Source organism: Atractosteus spatula, chromosome 1 (genome assembly GCF_055471065.1).
Source record: "Atractosteus spatula isolate fAtrSpa1 chromosome 1, fAtrSpa1.hap1, whole genome shotgun sequence".
Classification (NCBI taxonomy): Eukaryota; Metazoa; Chordata; class Actinopteri; order Semionotiformes; family Lepisosteidae; genus Atractosteus; species Atractosteus spatula.
Genome location: NC_142706.1, coordinates 65,070,389 through 65,082,674, shown reverse-complemented (window position 1 = coordinate 65,082,674; position 12,286 = coordinate 65,070,389). Strand labels below are relative to the sequence as shown.

Below are 12,286 nucleotides of genomic sequence, written 5' to 3'. Positions count from 1 at the left end.
TGTCTGTCAGGGAGCCGCAGGAGTTTGCCTCAGACATGGGGGGGTGCACTGCGTGTCACCCCGAGTGCCAGCGCCAAGAGGGGCAGCCAAGTTGCCAGGGGCCGGTAAGAGACCCCGTCACGCCCCTGTCTGTCCAGCTGTCCAGGAGGAACACTGCTGTGTCTGACCGCCCGCCCTCTGTCTCCCTCAGGGCGCGGACAAGTGCGTGGCGTGTGCCAGCTTCCGGGACGGGCCCCACTGTGTGCCCTCGTGCCCAAACGGGGTGATGGGGGAGAAGGGGCTGATTTTCAAGTACGCCAACGCCGAGAGGCGCTGTGAGCCCTGCCACCCCAACTGCACGGAGAGGTGAGGCCTCATGTGTGTGTGTCAGCACATGTTATAGTGTGTAGCAACATGTGTCATTGTGTTTACGTGTGTGAGACCGCTGTCACAGTGGTATACAGTGTGTAATTGTGCATTGTGTTGCAGTTGTACTGGCCCGGGTCTCAGTGACTGTGCAGGGACGAATATATCAAGGTGAGTGTCTATATGTAAATATCTTATGATTGTGTCTTTATTGTAAATGGCTGTAAATGTCTATAGATTATAGTTTTATGTTAATTGTATTTGTTTTGCTTTGGCAGCACTGATTTTACTCATTGGTCATGCCAGTAAAGCATCTTGAATTGAATTGAGTGAAGGCCCCCTGGTGGCCATGCCTTGTCAGTGCAGCTCAGTCAATCCTGGTTAAGATCCTCTGATTTTCAAAGGTGCACCTGTTACTACCAGTAACATACAGTCCCTCTGTTGCCAATGTCTTTTGATGTGGTGCAGACAGCATTCTTGGTATTCCTGGAGGTATAACTCATAATTCTGATGTTCCACAACTGTCCTTCCTGTTTTGCTCAGCTGTCGTCTTGTTTTTTTTCTCCCCTGCCTGTAATTGCCGGCGATCAGTCTTCAGATGACGGGGATCGTACTGGGAGCGGTCGCCCTCCTGCTGGTGTCCTTCGCCACATTTGTGCTGACGGTGCTCTACCGGCGCGGCCTGGCCATCCGCCGCAAGAGAGCCATGAGGAGATACCTGCAGAGCGGAGAGGTGAGAGAGGAGGGAGAGACCGATCTAATCCCAGAATTCCCACACCTGCCAGAATCACAACAGGTCCCAATCCCACTGGGAGAGGCAGCCCAGTACGTGATCTCCTGTCACAGCCTGAGGAACAGTGAGCCTGTCTACCAATAATGCTGCATATTTATATGTAAATGTCTTATGATGTGTCTGAGGAGGTACAGGGGCAGACAGAGACAGAAGGGAGAGCAAGGAAGGAGAGAGAGGAAGAGGGGCAGAGAGACAGAGGAGGAAGAGAGGATGGAGAGGGGAAGGGGAGAGAGAGGAGGTACAGGGGCAGACAGAGACAGAAGGGAGAGCAAGGAAGGAGAGAGAGGAAGAGGGGCAGAGAGACAGAGGAGGAAGAGAGGATGGAGAGGGGAAGGGGAGAGAGAGGAGGTACAGGGGCAGACAGAGACAGAAGGGAGTGCAAGGAAGGAGAGAGGAGGGAGAGGGGCAGATAGGGAGAGAAGCAGAGAGACAGAGGAGGAAGAGAGGAGGGAGAGAGGGAGAGGACAGAGAGGGGACAGAGAAAGGACAGAGAGAGGAGGTACAGAGGCAGACAGAGACCGGCAGGAGGGAGGAGAGACCGAGAGGAGCAGAGCAGGAGACAGGTTGTATTAGCTGTATCTGCTTTGGCAACACTCTAATTGATCGGTCATGCCAATAAGAGCTGGTTGAATTGAAGTGAGAGGAGCAGACAGGGAGAGAGGGACTCAGACAGGCCGGGGGGTTACGGACTGATGGCAATAAGGAAAAAAGAGAGGTAGATGGGGGGCAGATGCAGGGTTCCCCGCCTGTCTGAACACGTGCCTCCCTCTGTGCAGAGCTTTGAGCCCCTGGACCCAGGTGAGAAGGGGGCGAAGGTCCACACCCGGGTCCTAAAGCTCCAGGAGCTGCGCAAACTGAAGCTGATCGGCTCGGGCGTCTTCGGCACTGTCCACAAGGTACCGCCTCTCCCTCTCGCCTCCTCCCTTCCCTCTGTGTCTCTGTGCAGGTCTCACTCTCTCTCTCGCCCAGGGCGTGTGGGTCCCAGAGGGAGACACAGTGAAGATCCCAGTGGCCATAAAGACCATCCAAGACCGGACTGGGAGACAGACCTTCACTGAGGTTACGGATGTGAGTGTCTCACAGACAGAGACTAACAAACTGGTCCATGCATTCTGTTCACATGTCTCACACAAGCTTTCAATTACAGTGCAAGAAGACACAAGGCTCATATCTGTGCTGCACTGCCCCCTGGTGGCTACATATAGTATTGTGTCTTTTCAGCACATCACATACGGTTTGTGCAAGTGAAATCCCCTCCCTCTGTGCCCTAATTCTCTCTCCTTGTGTGTCTCCCTGCAGCACATGCTGGCTATGGGCAGTCTAGACCACCCTTACATTGTCCGGCTGTTAGGTATCTGCCCGGGTGCCAGTCTGCAGCTCGTGACCCAGCTCAGCGTGCAGGGGTCCTTACTGGAGCACATCAGGCGCCACAAGCAAAGCCTGGACCCCCAGCGGCTTCTGAACTGGTGTGTCCAGATCGCCAAGGTGAGCCACAGACCCAGAGGTGATGGGATGAATGTGAATGTGTGTGTTATGGACCAGGTTTAAATATTACATTGTAAATATTGAGGCTTTCCATCAATAAATATATCCTGATATAGTGCTTTTCTGGACACTACACTGAAAGCTCTTTACAGGTAATGGGGAATCCCACTACCACCACCAATGTGCAACAGCAGCCAGAGTGCACTAGTATTTTCACCACACCTGAGTTATCAGTGGAGAGGAGAACAGAGTTATGAACTCAGTACATAGATGGGAATCATTAGAATGCCATGACTGGTAAAGGCCAGGGGGCAATTTCGCTAAGACACCAGGGTAATACTCCTGCTCTTTTAAACAAAACGCCCTGGGATTTTTAATGACCACTGAGGGTCAGGACCTCGGTTTTACCTCTCATAGGAAGAACGGTGCCTTTTTTACAGTGTAGGGTCCCCATGAGCACCTCCTACTAGTCCCACTAACACCTCTTCCAGCAGTAACCCTAGATTTCCCAGGAGGTGTCATGGATGTCGGAAAGACAAGCCGTGGAATGACAAGGAGAGCAGTAGAGACCCTATGTGTAGTGGTAAAAGGGGCAACACGGAGGTTAGCCCGGGCTCAGGGGGTCAGAAAATGTCGATATAGAAACCAATGCCCTCAGGCCATCGCTGTGGGACGACCTGGAGCTAGGTGGGTCTCAGGACATCCGTACCCTCAATGCTGAGAGGGGAGCAGAGCAGACACAGGAAGTAAATAGGCTACACAACCAGACACACCGGAAAGACATGAATAATCATAGGGAACTAGGAACAGGACAAAGGGCCACGCCTTCTAAGTGTACAGGGCGTGACAGGAGGTCTCCCAGCCAGGTACTGGCCAGGCTCACAGCTGCTGAGCTACAATCAGTTGCCACTTCTGAGTTGCAGGGTGATATAGCCGCTGGCTAAGGTTTTGTTGCAGACCAAGCCCCTGTTAACATTGTTATGACGGCCCTGCTGCAGTGTTGTACGGGCTGTATTCCTGCATGAGTCGCAGTAAAACGCCGCCGCTCTTGCCCCGCTACTGCAGGGGATGTATTACCTGGAGGAGCACCGCATGGTCCACAGGAACCTGGCCGCACGGAACGTCCTGCTGAAGAGCGACTACATCGTCCAGATCGCTGACTTCGGCATCCCCGACCTGCTGTACCCCGACGACAAGAAGTACTTCTACAACGAGGTCAAGGTACTGGCGCCGCCCCCTCAGCTGGACCCGTTCCGCGGACACACAGACAGCAGGCGCCGCCGTTGGCACTCGGCACGAGGGTGTGGAGCCTGTGCCCTGGCCCGATGCCCTCGACTCTGCCCCCCGGCTTGCTGTCCACTCTGTAGCAGCTGTGGCATGACGCAGGGCCGTGCCCAGTGTGGAGCGGAGCCCTGGCAGAAGGGCGACGCCTCGCCTTTGTAGTCCCAGCTGTCCTGCTTCTAGATGACGAGCCGCAGCTGGGCGGGTCCTATAAGGGCACGCTGGACACCCCACGAGGGGACGAGCAGAGACACCCCCGCAGCTGGGCGGGTCCTATAGGGGCACACTGGACACCCCACGAGGGGACGAGCAGAGACACCCCCGCAGCTGGGCGGGTCCTATAAGGGCACGCTGGACACCCCACGAGGGGACGAGCAGAGACACCCCCGCAGCTGGGCGGGTCCTATAGGGGCACACTGGACACCCCACGAGGGGACGAGCAGAGACACCCCCGCAGCTGGGCGGGTCCTATAGGGGCACGCTGGACACCCCACGAGGGGACGAGCAGAGACACCCCCGCAGCTGGGCGGGTCCTATAGGGGCACACTGGACACCCCACGAGGGGACGAGCAGAGACACCCCCGCAGCTGGGCGGGTCCTATAGGGGCACGCTGGACACCCCACGAGGGGACGAGCAGAGACACCCCCGCAGCTGGGCGGGTCCTATAGGGGCACACTGGACACCCCACGAGGGGACGAGCAGAGACACCCCCGCAGCTGGGCGGGTCCTATAGGGGCACGCTGGACACCCCACAAGGGACGAGCAGAGACACCCCCGCAGCTGGGCGGGTCCTATAGGGGCACGCTGGACACCCCACAAGGGACGAGCAGAGACACCCCCGCAGCTGGGCGGGTCCTATAAGGGCACGCTGGACACCCCACGAGGGGACGAGCAGAGACACCCCCGCAGCTGGGCGGGTCCTATAGGGGCACGCTGGACACCCCACAAGGGGACGAGCAGAGACACCCCCGCAGCTGGGCGGGTCCTATAAGGGCACACTGGACACCCCACGAGGGGACAAGCACAGACACCCCCGCAGCTGGGCGGGTCCTATAGGGGCACACTGGACACCCCACAAGGGGACGAGCAGGGCCACCCCCAGAAGGGGGATTTTGACACCGACAGTCCCGGGAGGGGATTGCACCTGCGTAAGGTGTTCTTTTTCTTTTCTTTTTCTTTTGTGCCTGCCCCATCACGCACTTTTTGACGCACTCAGTTCTTGTTTTGTTCTTGCCTTACGCGCCCCGCTCGCCAGACTGGACCGCGTTAAATAGAGTAAGCCCAGCCTGGAGGTTACGAGGCGCAGCAGTACGCTTTCTTCTTGCCTGTTGTTTATTTTTCCACTCTTTGTGCTATTTTTGGTCCCTGCTAACCTCACACCGGTGCTTCCGTCCCCTCACCCTGTCACGATCGCAAACCCCTCCTCTTAAGGGCGCTCCAGCCCTTCCTTGTTTGCCTCATCTCCCGCACCTGCTCCCTGTTCCAGCCCCTTTTCAGTTCCCCCTTAAAAGCCAGACGCAGACGCCAATCTGGGCTGCGTGGGTTTCCGCATCATGCGAGCCCGGGACCTGGATGCGCCTGGCTCCGTCATGCTTTTAAGTTTCTGTTCCTGTTCCCGTTCCCCCTGCCGGTCCCGACCCGGTTCTGGTTTTTAATCTCCTGTCTTGGATGGATCTCCCGGCCATGGACTTTTGCCCGGTTTTTGGACTTCTCTTTGGACTCGTCCCCGGGTTGTTTGCCTCGCTACACCTTCCCCGACCACCAGCACTCCTTGGACACGCCCCCCCTGTTTTTATCCCCGTATCCTGCATGACTTCTTCCCAGTGTTTCCTCACTCAACCCCGGATTGTGTCGTCTGCATAGGGTCCGGAAAGAACGCTTTCGTGACACACCCGGGGCGGTGCTCGCCGCGGCGCCTCCCACTCCACACTGTCACACAGCGCGTCACACAAAGCCTTGTGGGTGTGTGGAACACACTGCCCGGCTGTGTTACCGGAGCTGGTAGCTTGGCTTCTTTCAAAACCAGCTGGATGAGGTTATCAGATCAGTTATTAACTAATGACCAAACAAGGTAGATGGGCCCGTTTTCCTCTTGTTTGAAACCCTTCTTTCTGTATGTTGTCATGAGGGGTTTCTGAGTCTCCTTGTCTCCTGTGCCTCAGGACAGGCCCCACACTGGGGACCTGCACACAGTTGTACCGCCTCTGTCCCTGCGTGGGTGACAGTAAGATTTCCCTGCGGCTGCCTTGTTACTGCAGCCCTGTTCTCTTGTCTGTAACCCTCTTACAAACCTGTCGTGACGGACTAATGTGTCTCCTCTCTCTCAGACTCCCATCAAGTGGATGGCGCTGGAGAGCATCCTGTTTCGTAGGTACACTCACCAGAGCGACGTCTGGAGTTACGGTGAGTCTGAGAGTCTGTGTGCTGATCAGTCTGAGAGTGTGTGTGTGTTGATCAGTCTGAGAGTGTGAGTGCTGTATTAATCTGAGTGTGTGTGCTGATCAGTCTGGGAGTGTGTGTGCTGTATTAATCTGAGTGTGTGTGCTGATCAGTCTGAGAGTGTGTGTGCTGATCAGTCTGAGAGTGTGTGTGCTGTATCAGTCTGAGAGTGTGTGTACCGTATCAGTCTGAGAGTGTGTGTGTGCTGATCAGTCTGAGAGTGTGTGTGCTATATTAATCTGAGTGTGTGCGTATCAGTCTGAGATTGTGTATGCTGTATCAGTCTGAGAGTGTGTGTACCGTATCAGTCTGAGTGTGTGTGTGTTGATCAGTCTTAGAGTGTGTGTGCTGTATTAATCTGAGTGTGTGTGTGTGTGCTGTATCAGTCTGAGAGTATGTGTACTGTATCAGTCTGAGAGTGTGTGTGTGTGCTATATTAATCTGAGTGTGTGCGCTGTATCAGTCTGAGAGTGTGTGTGTGTTGATCAGTCTGAGAGTGTGTGTGCTATATTAATCTGAGTGTATGTATTGTATCAGTTTTAGAGTGAGTGTGCTATATTAATCTGAGTGTGTGTGCTGTATCAGCCTGAGAGTGTGTGTGTGCTGATCAGTCTAATAGTGTGTGTGCTGTATCAGTCCGAGTGTGTGTGCTATATTAATCTGAGTGTGTGTGTTTTATCTATCTGAGTGAGCATGTGTGTGTTTGTGACTGTGTTCTGTACAGTGTGGATGTGTCTCTCTGCTGTGTTCATGGCGTTCTGCACTGGCCGGCAGGTGTGACAGTGTGGGAGATGATGTCATTCGGGGCGGAGCCCTACTCCACCATGCGGCCACAAGAAGTGCCGGACCTGCTGGAGAAGGGAGAGCGATTGTCTCAGCCGCCCATCTGCACCATCGATGTGTACATGGTCATGGTCAAGTGTGAGTCTGCCACGCTCTTACCACAGGCTACCATGGTCACAGTAGAGAAGAGTACAGTGAAATTGCAGTGCATGAAAAGTAAAATGTAATACAAATGAACAGTACTGGCCTCAAGCCCTGTCCGGGAGCACCCTGGTCTTTCAGGGTTTATGTTATTGATTAAAGATCCCTTTATCTGGATTATTCAAGCCACCTGCTAGTTCAGTGAACAAACTGAGCCTTCAGCTGGCACCCGTATCCAAATCACACAATCAGCTGCCAGCCCACGCAGATGATAATAATAATGATAATTATAATAATAATAATTTTATATAGCACCTTGAAAAGTGACTTCTCAAAGTGCTTTACAGTAAGGAAAACACACAATGAGAGGAAACAGCAGGATTTTACCATTTCAAAGCAATGGAATGAAAGCCCTTATAAAGAAGAAGGTTCTGAGTCTTGATTTGAAAGAGTTTAGGGAAGGTGACTCTCTGATAGGATAGAGTTCCAGATCTTTGGGTACAACAGGAGAAGCCCTGTCACCCATAAAGTGTAGAGGGGTTTGGGGGACAGACAGAAGACCAGAATTAGTGAAGGTTGTGAGGTGGGGAGTAGGAAGATAATAGGTCAGATAGATACCCAGGTTCAAGCCATGTAGAGCCTTATAGGTGGGCAATAGGATTTTGAAGTTGACACGAAACCTGATAGGAAGCCAGTGCAAGGGCTCCAGGATAGGAGTAATGTGATCACTTGCACTAGACCTGGTCAGGATTCTGGCTGCTGACTTTTGGACATACTGGACTTTGTTCAGTGTGCATTTAGATACCCCAGCGAGTAGGGCGTTACAGTAATGGTCTCCTTGTGTTGACGATGCTCTTCCCCTGCTGGCAGGCTGGATGATTGACGAGAACGTCCGGCCCACCTTCAAGGAGCTGGCTAACGAATTTACTCGGATGGCCAGGGACCCGCCCCGCTACCTCGTCATCAGGGTGAGGCTGAGGCAGATTTCCCTCTCGCGCTTTTCCCCCCAGGTCTGAATTCCAGCAGCTGCACCGCCCTGCAGCTCACAACGGGCAACCCACTGCAGCTGAGCAGCTGCGAGCCTGGTCAGTACCTGGATGGGAGACCTCCTGGGAAAAACTAAGGCTGCTGCTGGAAGAGGTGTTAGTGGGGCCAGCAGGGGGCGCTCACCCTGCAGTCCATGTGGGTCCTAATGCCCCAGTATAGTGACGGGGACACTATACTGTAAAAAGGCGTCGTGCCTCGGGTGAGACATAAAACTGAGGTCCTGACTCTCTGTGGCCATTAAAAGTACCAGGGCGTTTCTCGAAAAGAGTGTTACCCCAGCGTCCTGGCCAAATTTCCGATCAGCCTTTACCAATCATGGCCTCCTAATAATCCCCATCTCTGAACTGGCTTCATCCTTCTGTTCTCCTCCCCACTGAGAGCTGGTGTGTGGTGAGGTACTGGTGCACTATGGCTGCTGTCGCATCATCCAGGTGTTGGAGGGGAGTCCCCATTAAGATAAGATGGGTTAAGATAAGATCACTTTATTGGCCATATACAATTTCTTGCATTAGGAATTTGTTTTTTCGCATACCCCAGCTTGCTCTCCATGAGACACACAGACAGGGAGAGAAGCTGGGGGTCAGAGCGCAGGGTCAGCCATTTATACGGCACCCCTGGAGCAGTTGGGGTTAAGGGCCTTGCTCAGGGGCCCAACAGAGTAGGATTCCTCTGCCGGCTGTGGGATTTGAACCAGCAATTTTCCAGCCACAGGCGCAGATCCTTAGCAACAGTGCCACCGTGCCATTACCTGTAAAGAGCTCTGAGTGGAGTGTCATGGAAAGTGCTATGTAAGTGTAAGGAATTATTATTGGGTCTGGGAGGGTCACGACCCCTGGCGAGAGTTTTTCCCGCGGTGGGGGAGCCGAGTCGGGTCACCCTGAGCCAGAGGCAGGTGACCGGAGCGCAGTGCCGACCCGCTCGTGCCCCAGGTCGAGAGAGCGGCCCCCCTGACGCTACTCTCGCCCTCAGGGGGACAGCAGGCCCGCTGACCCTGTCCCGGACGAGCCCCTGGGCAAAGGGGTGGATCTGGAGGTCCTGCACACTGAGCTGGATGACCCGGCGGACGAGGCCCTGGAGCACGAGCTGACCGCTGCCACTGTGTACCTGTCGCCCTCGCGGGGCTACTCCCGGATGTACCCCGACCCCCACAGAGTGAGCACTGGCCAGCTCCCCGTCTGGGGGCCTGGGAGTCCAGCTGTCTGTCTGCCTGAGGGATAGTCCTGCCTGTGTGTCCGGCTGTCTGAGGCACAGTCATTCTGTGTGTCCGGGTGTCTGAGGCACAGTCATTCTGTGTGTCCGGGTGTCTGAGGTACAGTCATTCTGTGTGTCCGGGTGTCTGAGGCACAGTCATTCTGTGTGTCCGGGTGTCTGAGGCACAGTCATTCTGTGTGTCTGGCTGTCTGAGGCACAGTCATTCTGTGTGTCCGGCTGTCTGAGGCACAGTCATTCTGTGTGTCCGGGTGTCTGAGGCACAGTCATTCTGTGTGTCTAGCTGTCTGAGGTACAGTCATTCTGTGTGTCTGGGTGTCTGAGGCACAGTCATTCTGTGTGTCCGGGTGTCTGAGGTACAGTCATTCTGTGTGTCCGGCTGTCTGAGGCACAGTCATTCTGTGTGTCCGGCTGTCTGAGGCACAGTCATTCTGTGTGTCCAGCTCTCTGAGGCACAGTCATTCTGTGTGTCCGGGTGTCTGAGGCACAGTCATTCTGTGTGTCCGGCTGTCTGAGGCACAGTCATTCTGTGTGTCCGGGTGTCTGAGGCACAGTCATTCTGTGTGTCTAGCTGTCTGAGGTACAGTCATTCTGTGTGTCTGGGTGTCTGAGGCACAGTCATTCTGTGTGTCCGGGTGTCTGAGGTACAGTCATTCTGTGTGTCCGGCTGTCTGAGGCACAGTCATTCTGTGTGTCCGGCTGTCTGAGGCACAGTCATTCTGTGTGTCCGGGTGTCTGAGGCACAGTCATTCTGTGTGTCTAGCTGTCTGAGGTACAGTCATTCTGTGTGTCCGGGTGTCTGAGGCACAGTCATTCTGTGTGTCCGGGTGTCTGAGGCACAGTCATTCTGTGTGTCCGGGTGTCTGAGGCACAGTCATTCTGTGTGTCCGGCTGTCTGAGGCACAGTCATTCTGTGTGTCCGGGTGTCTGAGGCACAGTCATTCTGGGTGTCCAGCTGTCTGAGGCACAGTCATTCTGTGTGTCCGGGTGTCTGAGGCACAGTCATTCTGTGTGTCTAGCTGTCTGAGGTACAGTCATTCTGTGTGTCCGGCTGTCTGAGGCACAGTCATTCTGTGTGTCCGGGTGTCTGAGGCACAGTCATTCTGTGTGTCTAGCTGTCTGAGGTACAGTCATTCTGTGTGTCCGGGTGTCTGAGGCACAGTCATTCTGTGTGTCCGGGTGTCTGAGGTACAGTCATTCTGTGTGTCTGGGTGTCTGAGGTACAGTCATTCTGTGTGTCCAGCTGTCTGAGGCACAGTCATTCTGTGTGTCCGGGTGTCTGAGGCACATTCATTCTGTGTGTCCGGGTGTCTGAGGCACAGTCATTCTGTGTGTCCGGGTGTCTGAGGCACAGTCATTCTGTGTGTCCGGGTGTCTGAGGCACATTCATTCTGTGTGTCCGGGTGTCTGAGGCACAGTCATTCTGTGTGTCCGGGTGTCTGAGGCACAGTCATTCTGTGTGTCCGGCTGTCTGAGGTACAGTCATTCTGTGTGTCCGGCTGTCTGAGGCACAGTCATTCTGTGTGTCCGGGTGTCTGAGGCACATTCATTCTGTGTGTCCGGGTGTCTGAGGCACAGTCATTCTGTGTGTCCGGGTGTCTGAGGCACAGTCATTCTGTGTGTCCGGGTGTCTGAGGTACAGTCATTCTGTGTGTCTAGCTGTCTGAGGCACAGTCATTCTGTGTGTCTAGCTGTCTGAGGCACAGTCATTCTGTGTGTCCGGCTGTCTGAGGCACAGTCATTCTGTGTGTCTGGCTGTCTGAGGCACAGTCATTCTGTGTGTCCGGCTGTCTGAGGCACAGTCATTCTGTGTGTCCGGGTGTCTGAGGCACATTCATTCTGTGTGTCCGGGTGTCTGAGGCACAGTCATTCTGTGTGTCCGGGTGTCTGAGGTACAGTCATTCTGTGTGTCCAGCTGTCTGAGGCACAGTCATTCTGTGTGTCCGGGTGTCTGAGGCACAGTCATTCTGTGTGTCCGGGTGTCTGAGGTACAGTCATTCTGTGTGTCCGGCTGTCTGAGGTACAGTCATTCTGTGTGTCCGGGTGTCTGAGGCACAGTCATTCTGTGTGTCCGGGTGTCTGAGGCACATTCATTCTGTGTGTCCGGGTGTCTGAGGTACAGTCATTCTGTGTGTCCAGCTGTCTGAGGCACAGTCATTTTGTGTGTCCAGCTCTCTGAGGGACAGTCATTTTGTATGTCCAGCTGTCTGAGGGACAGTCATTTTGTATGTCCAGCTGTCTGAGGCACAGTCATTCTGTGTGTCCAGGTGTCTGAGGCACAGTCATTTTGTGTGTCCAGCTCTCTGAGGGACAGTCATTTTGTATGTCCAGCTGTCTGAGGGACAGTCATTTTGTATGTCCAGCTGTCTGAGGCACAGTCATTCTGTGTGTCCGGCTGTCTGAGGCACAGTCATTCTGTGTGTCCGGGTGTCTGAGGCACAGTCATTCTGGGTGTCCGGGTGTCTGAGGCACAGTCATTCTGTGTGTCCGGGTGTCTGAGGCACAGTCATTCTGTGTGTCCGGCTGTCTGAGGCACAGTCATTCTGTGTGTCTGGGTGTCTGAGGTACAGTCATTCTGTGTGTCCGGCTGTCTGAGGCACAGTCATTCTGTGTGTCCGGGTGTCTGAGGCACAGTCATTCTGTGTGTCCGGGTGTCTGAGGTACAGTCATTCTGTGTGTCCGGCTGTCTGAGGTACAGTCATTCTGTGTGTCCGGGTGTCTGAGGCACAGTCATTCTGTGTGTCCGGGTGTCTGAGGCACAT

At 54.5% G+C, this 12,286-nt stretch overlaps 1 protein-coding gene across 2 annotated transcripts in view; it reads left to right on the top strand.

Moving 5' to 3' along the window:
- The window catches only part of LOC148841595 (receptor tyrosine-protein kinase erbB-3-like), a 37,371-nt gene that overhangs the window by 20,806 nt on the left and 4,279 nt on the right, over nt 1-12,286 (top strand). For both annotated transcript variants that reach the window (XM_088917475.1, XM_088917466.1), the window contains 12 exons: nt 11-104; nt 191-345; nt 469-516; nt 937-1,078; nt 1,915-2,034; nt 2,108-2,206; nt 2,438-2,623; nt 3,689-3,844; nt 6,233-6,308; nt 7,119-7,265; nt 8,139-8,236; nt 9,285-9,467. In XM_088917475.1, the coding sequence (XP_088773601.1) occupies nt 11-104; nt 191-345; nt 469-516; nt 937-1,078; nt 1,915-2,034; nt 2,108-2,206; nt 2,438-2,623; nt 3,689-3,844; nt 6,233-6,308; nt 7,119-7,265; nt 8,139-8,236; nt 9,285-9,467 (1,504 nt within the window). The remainder of the gene's footprint in view (nt 1-10; nt 105-190; nt 346-468; nt 517-936; nt 1,079-1,914; nt 2,035-2,107; nt 2,207-2,437; nt 2,624-3,688; nt 3,845-6,232; nt 6,309-7,118; nt 7,266-8,138; nt 8,237-9,284; nt 9,468-12,286) is intronic.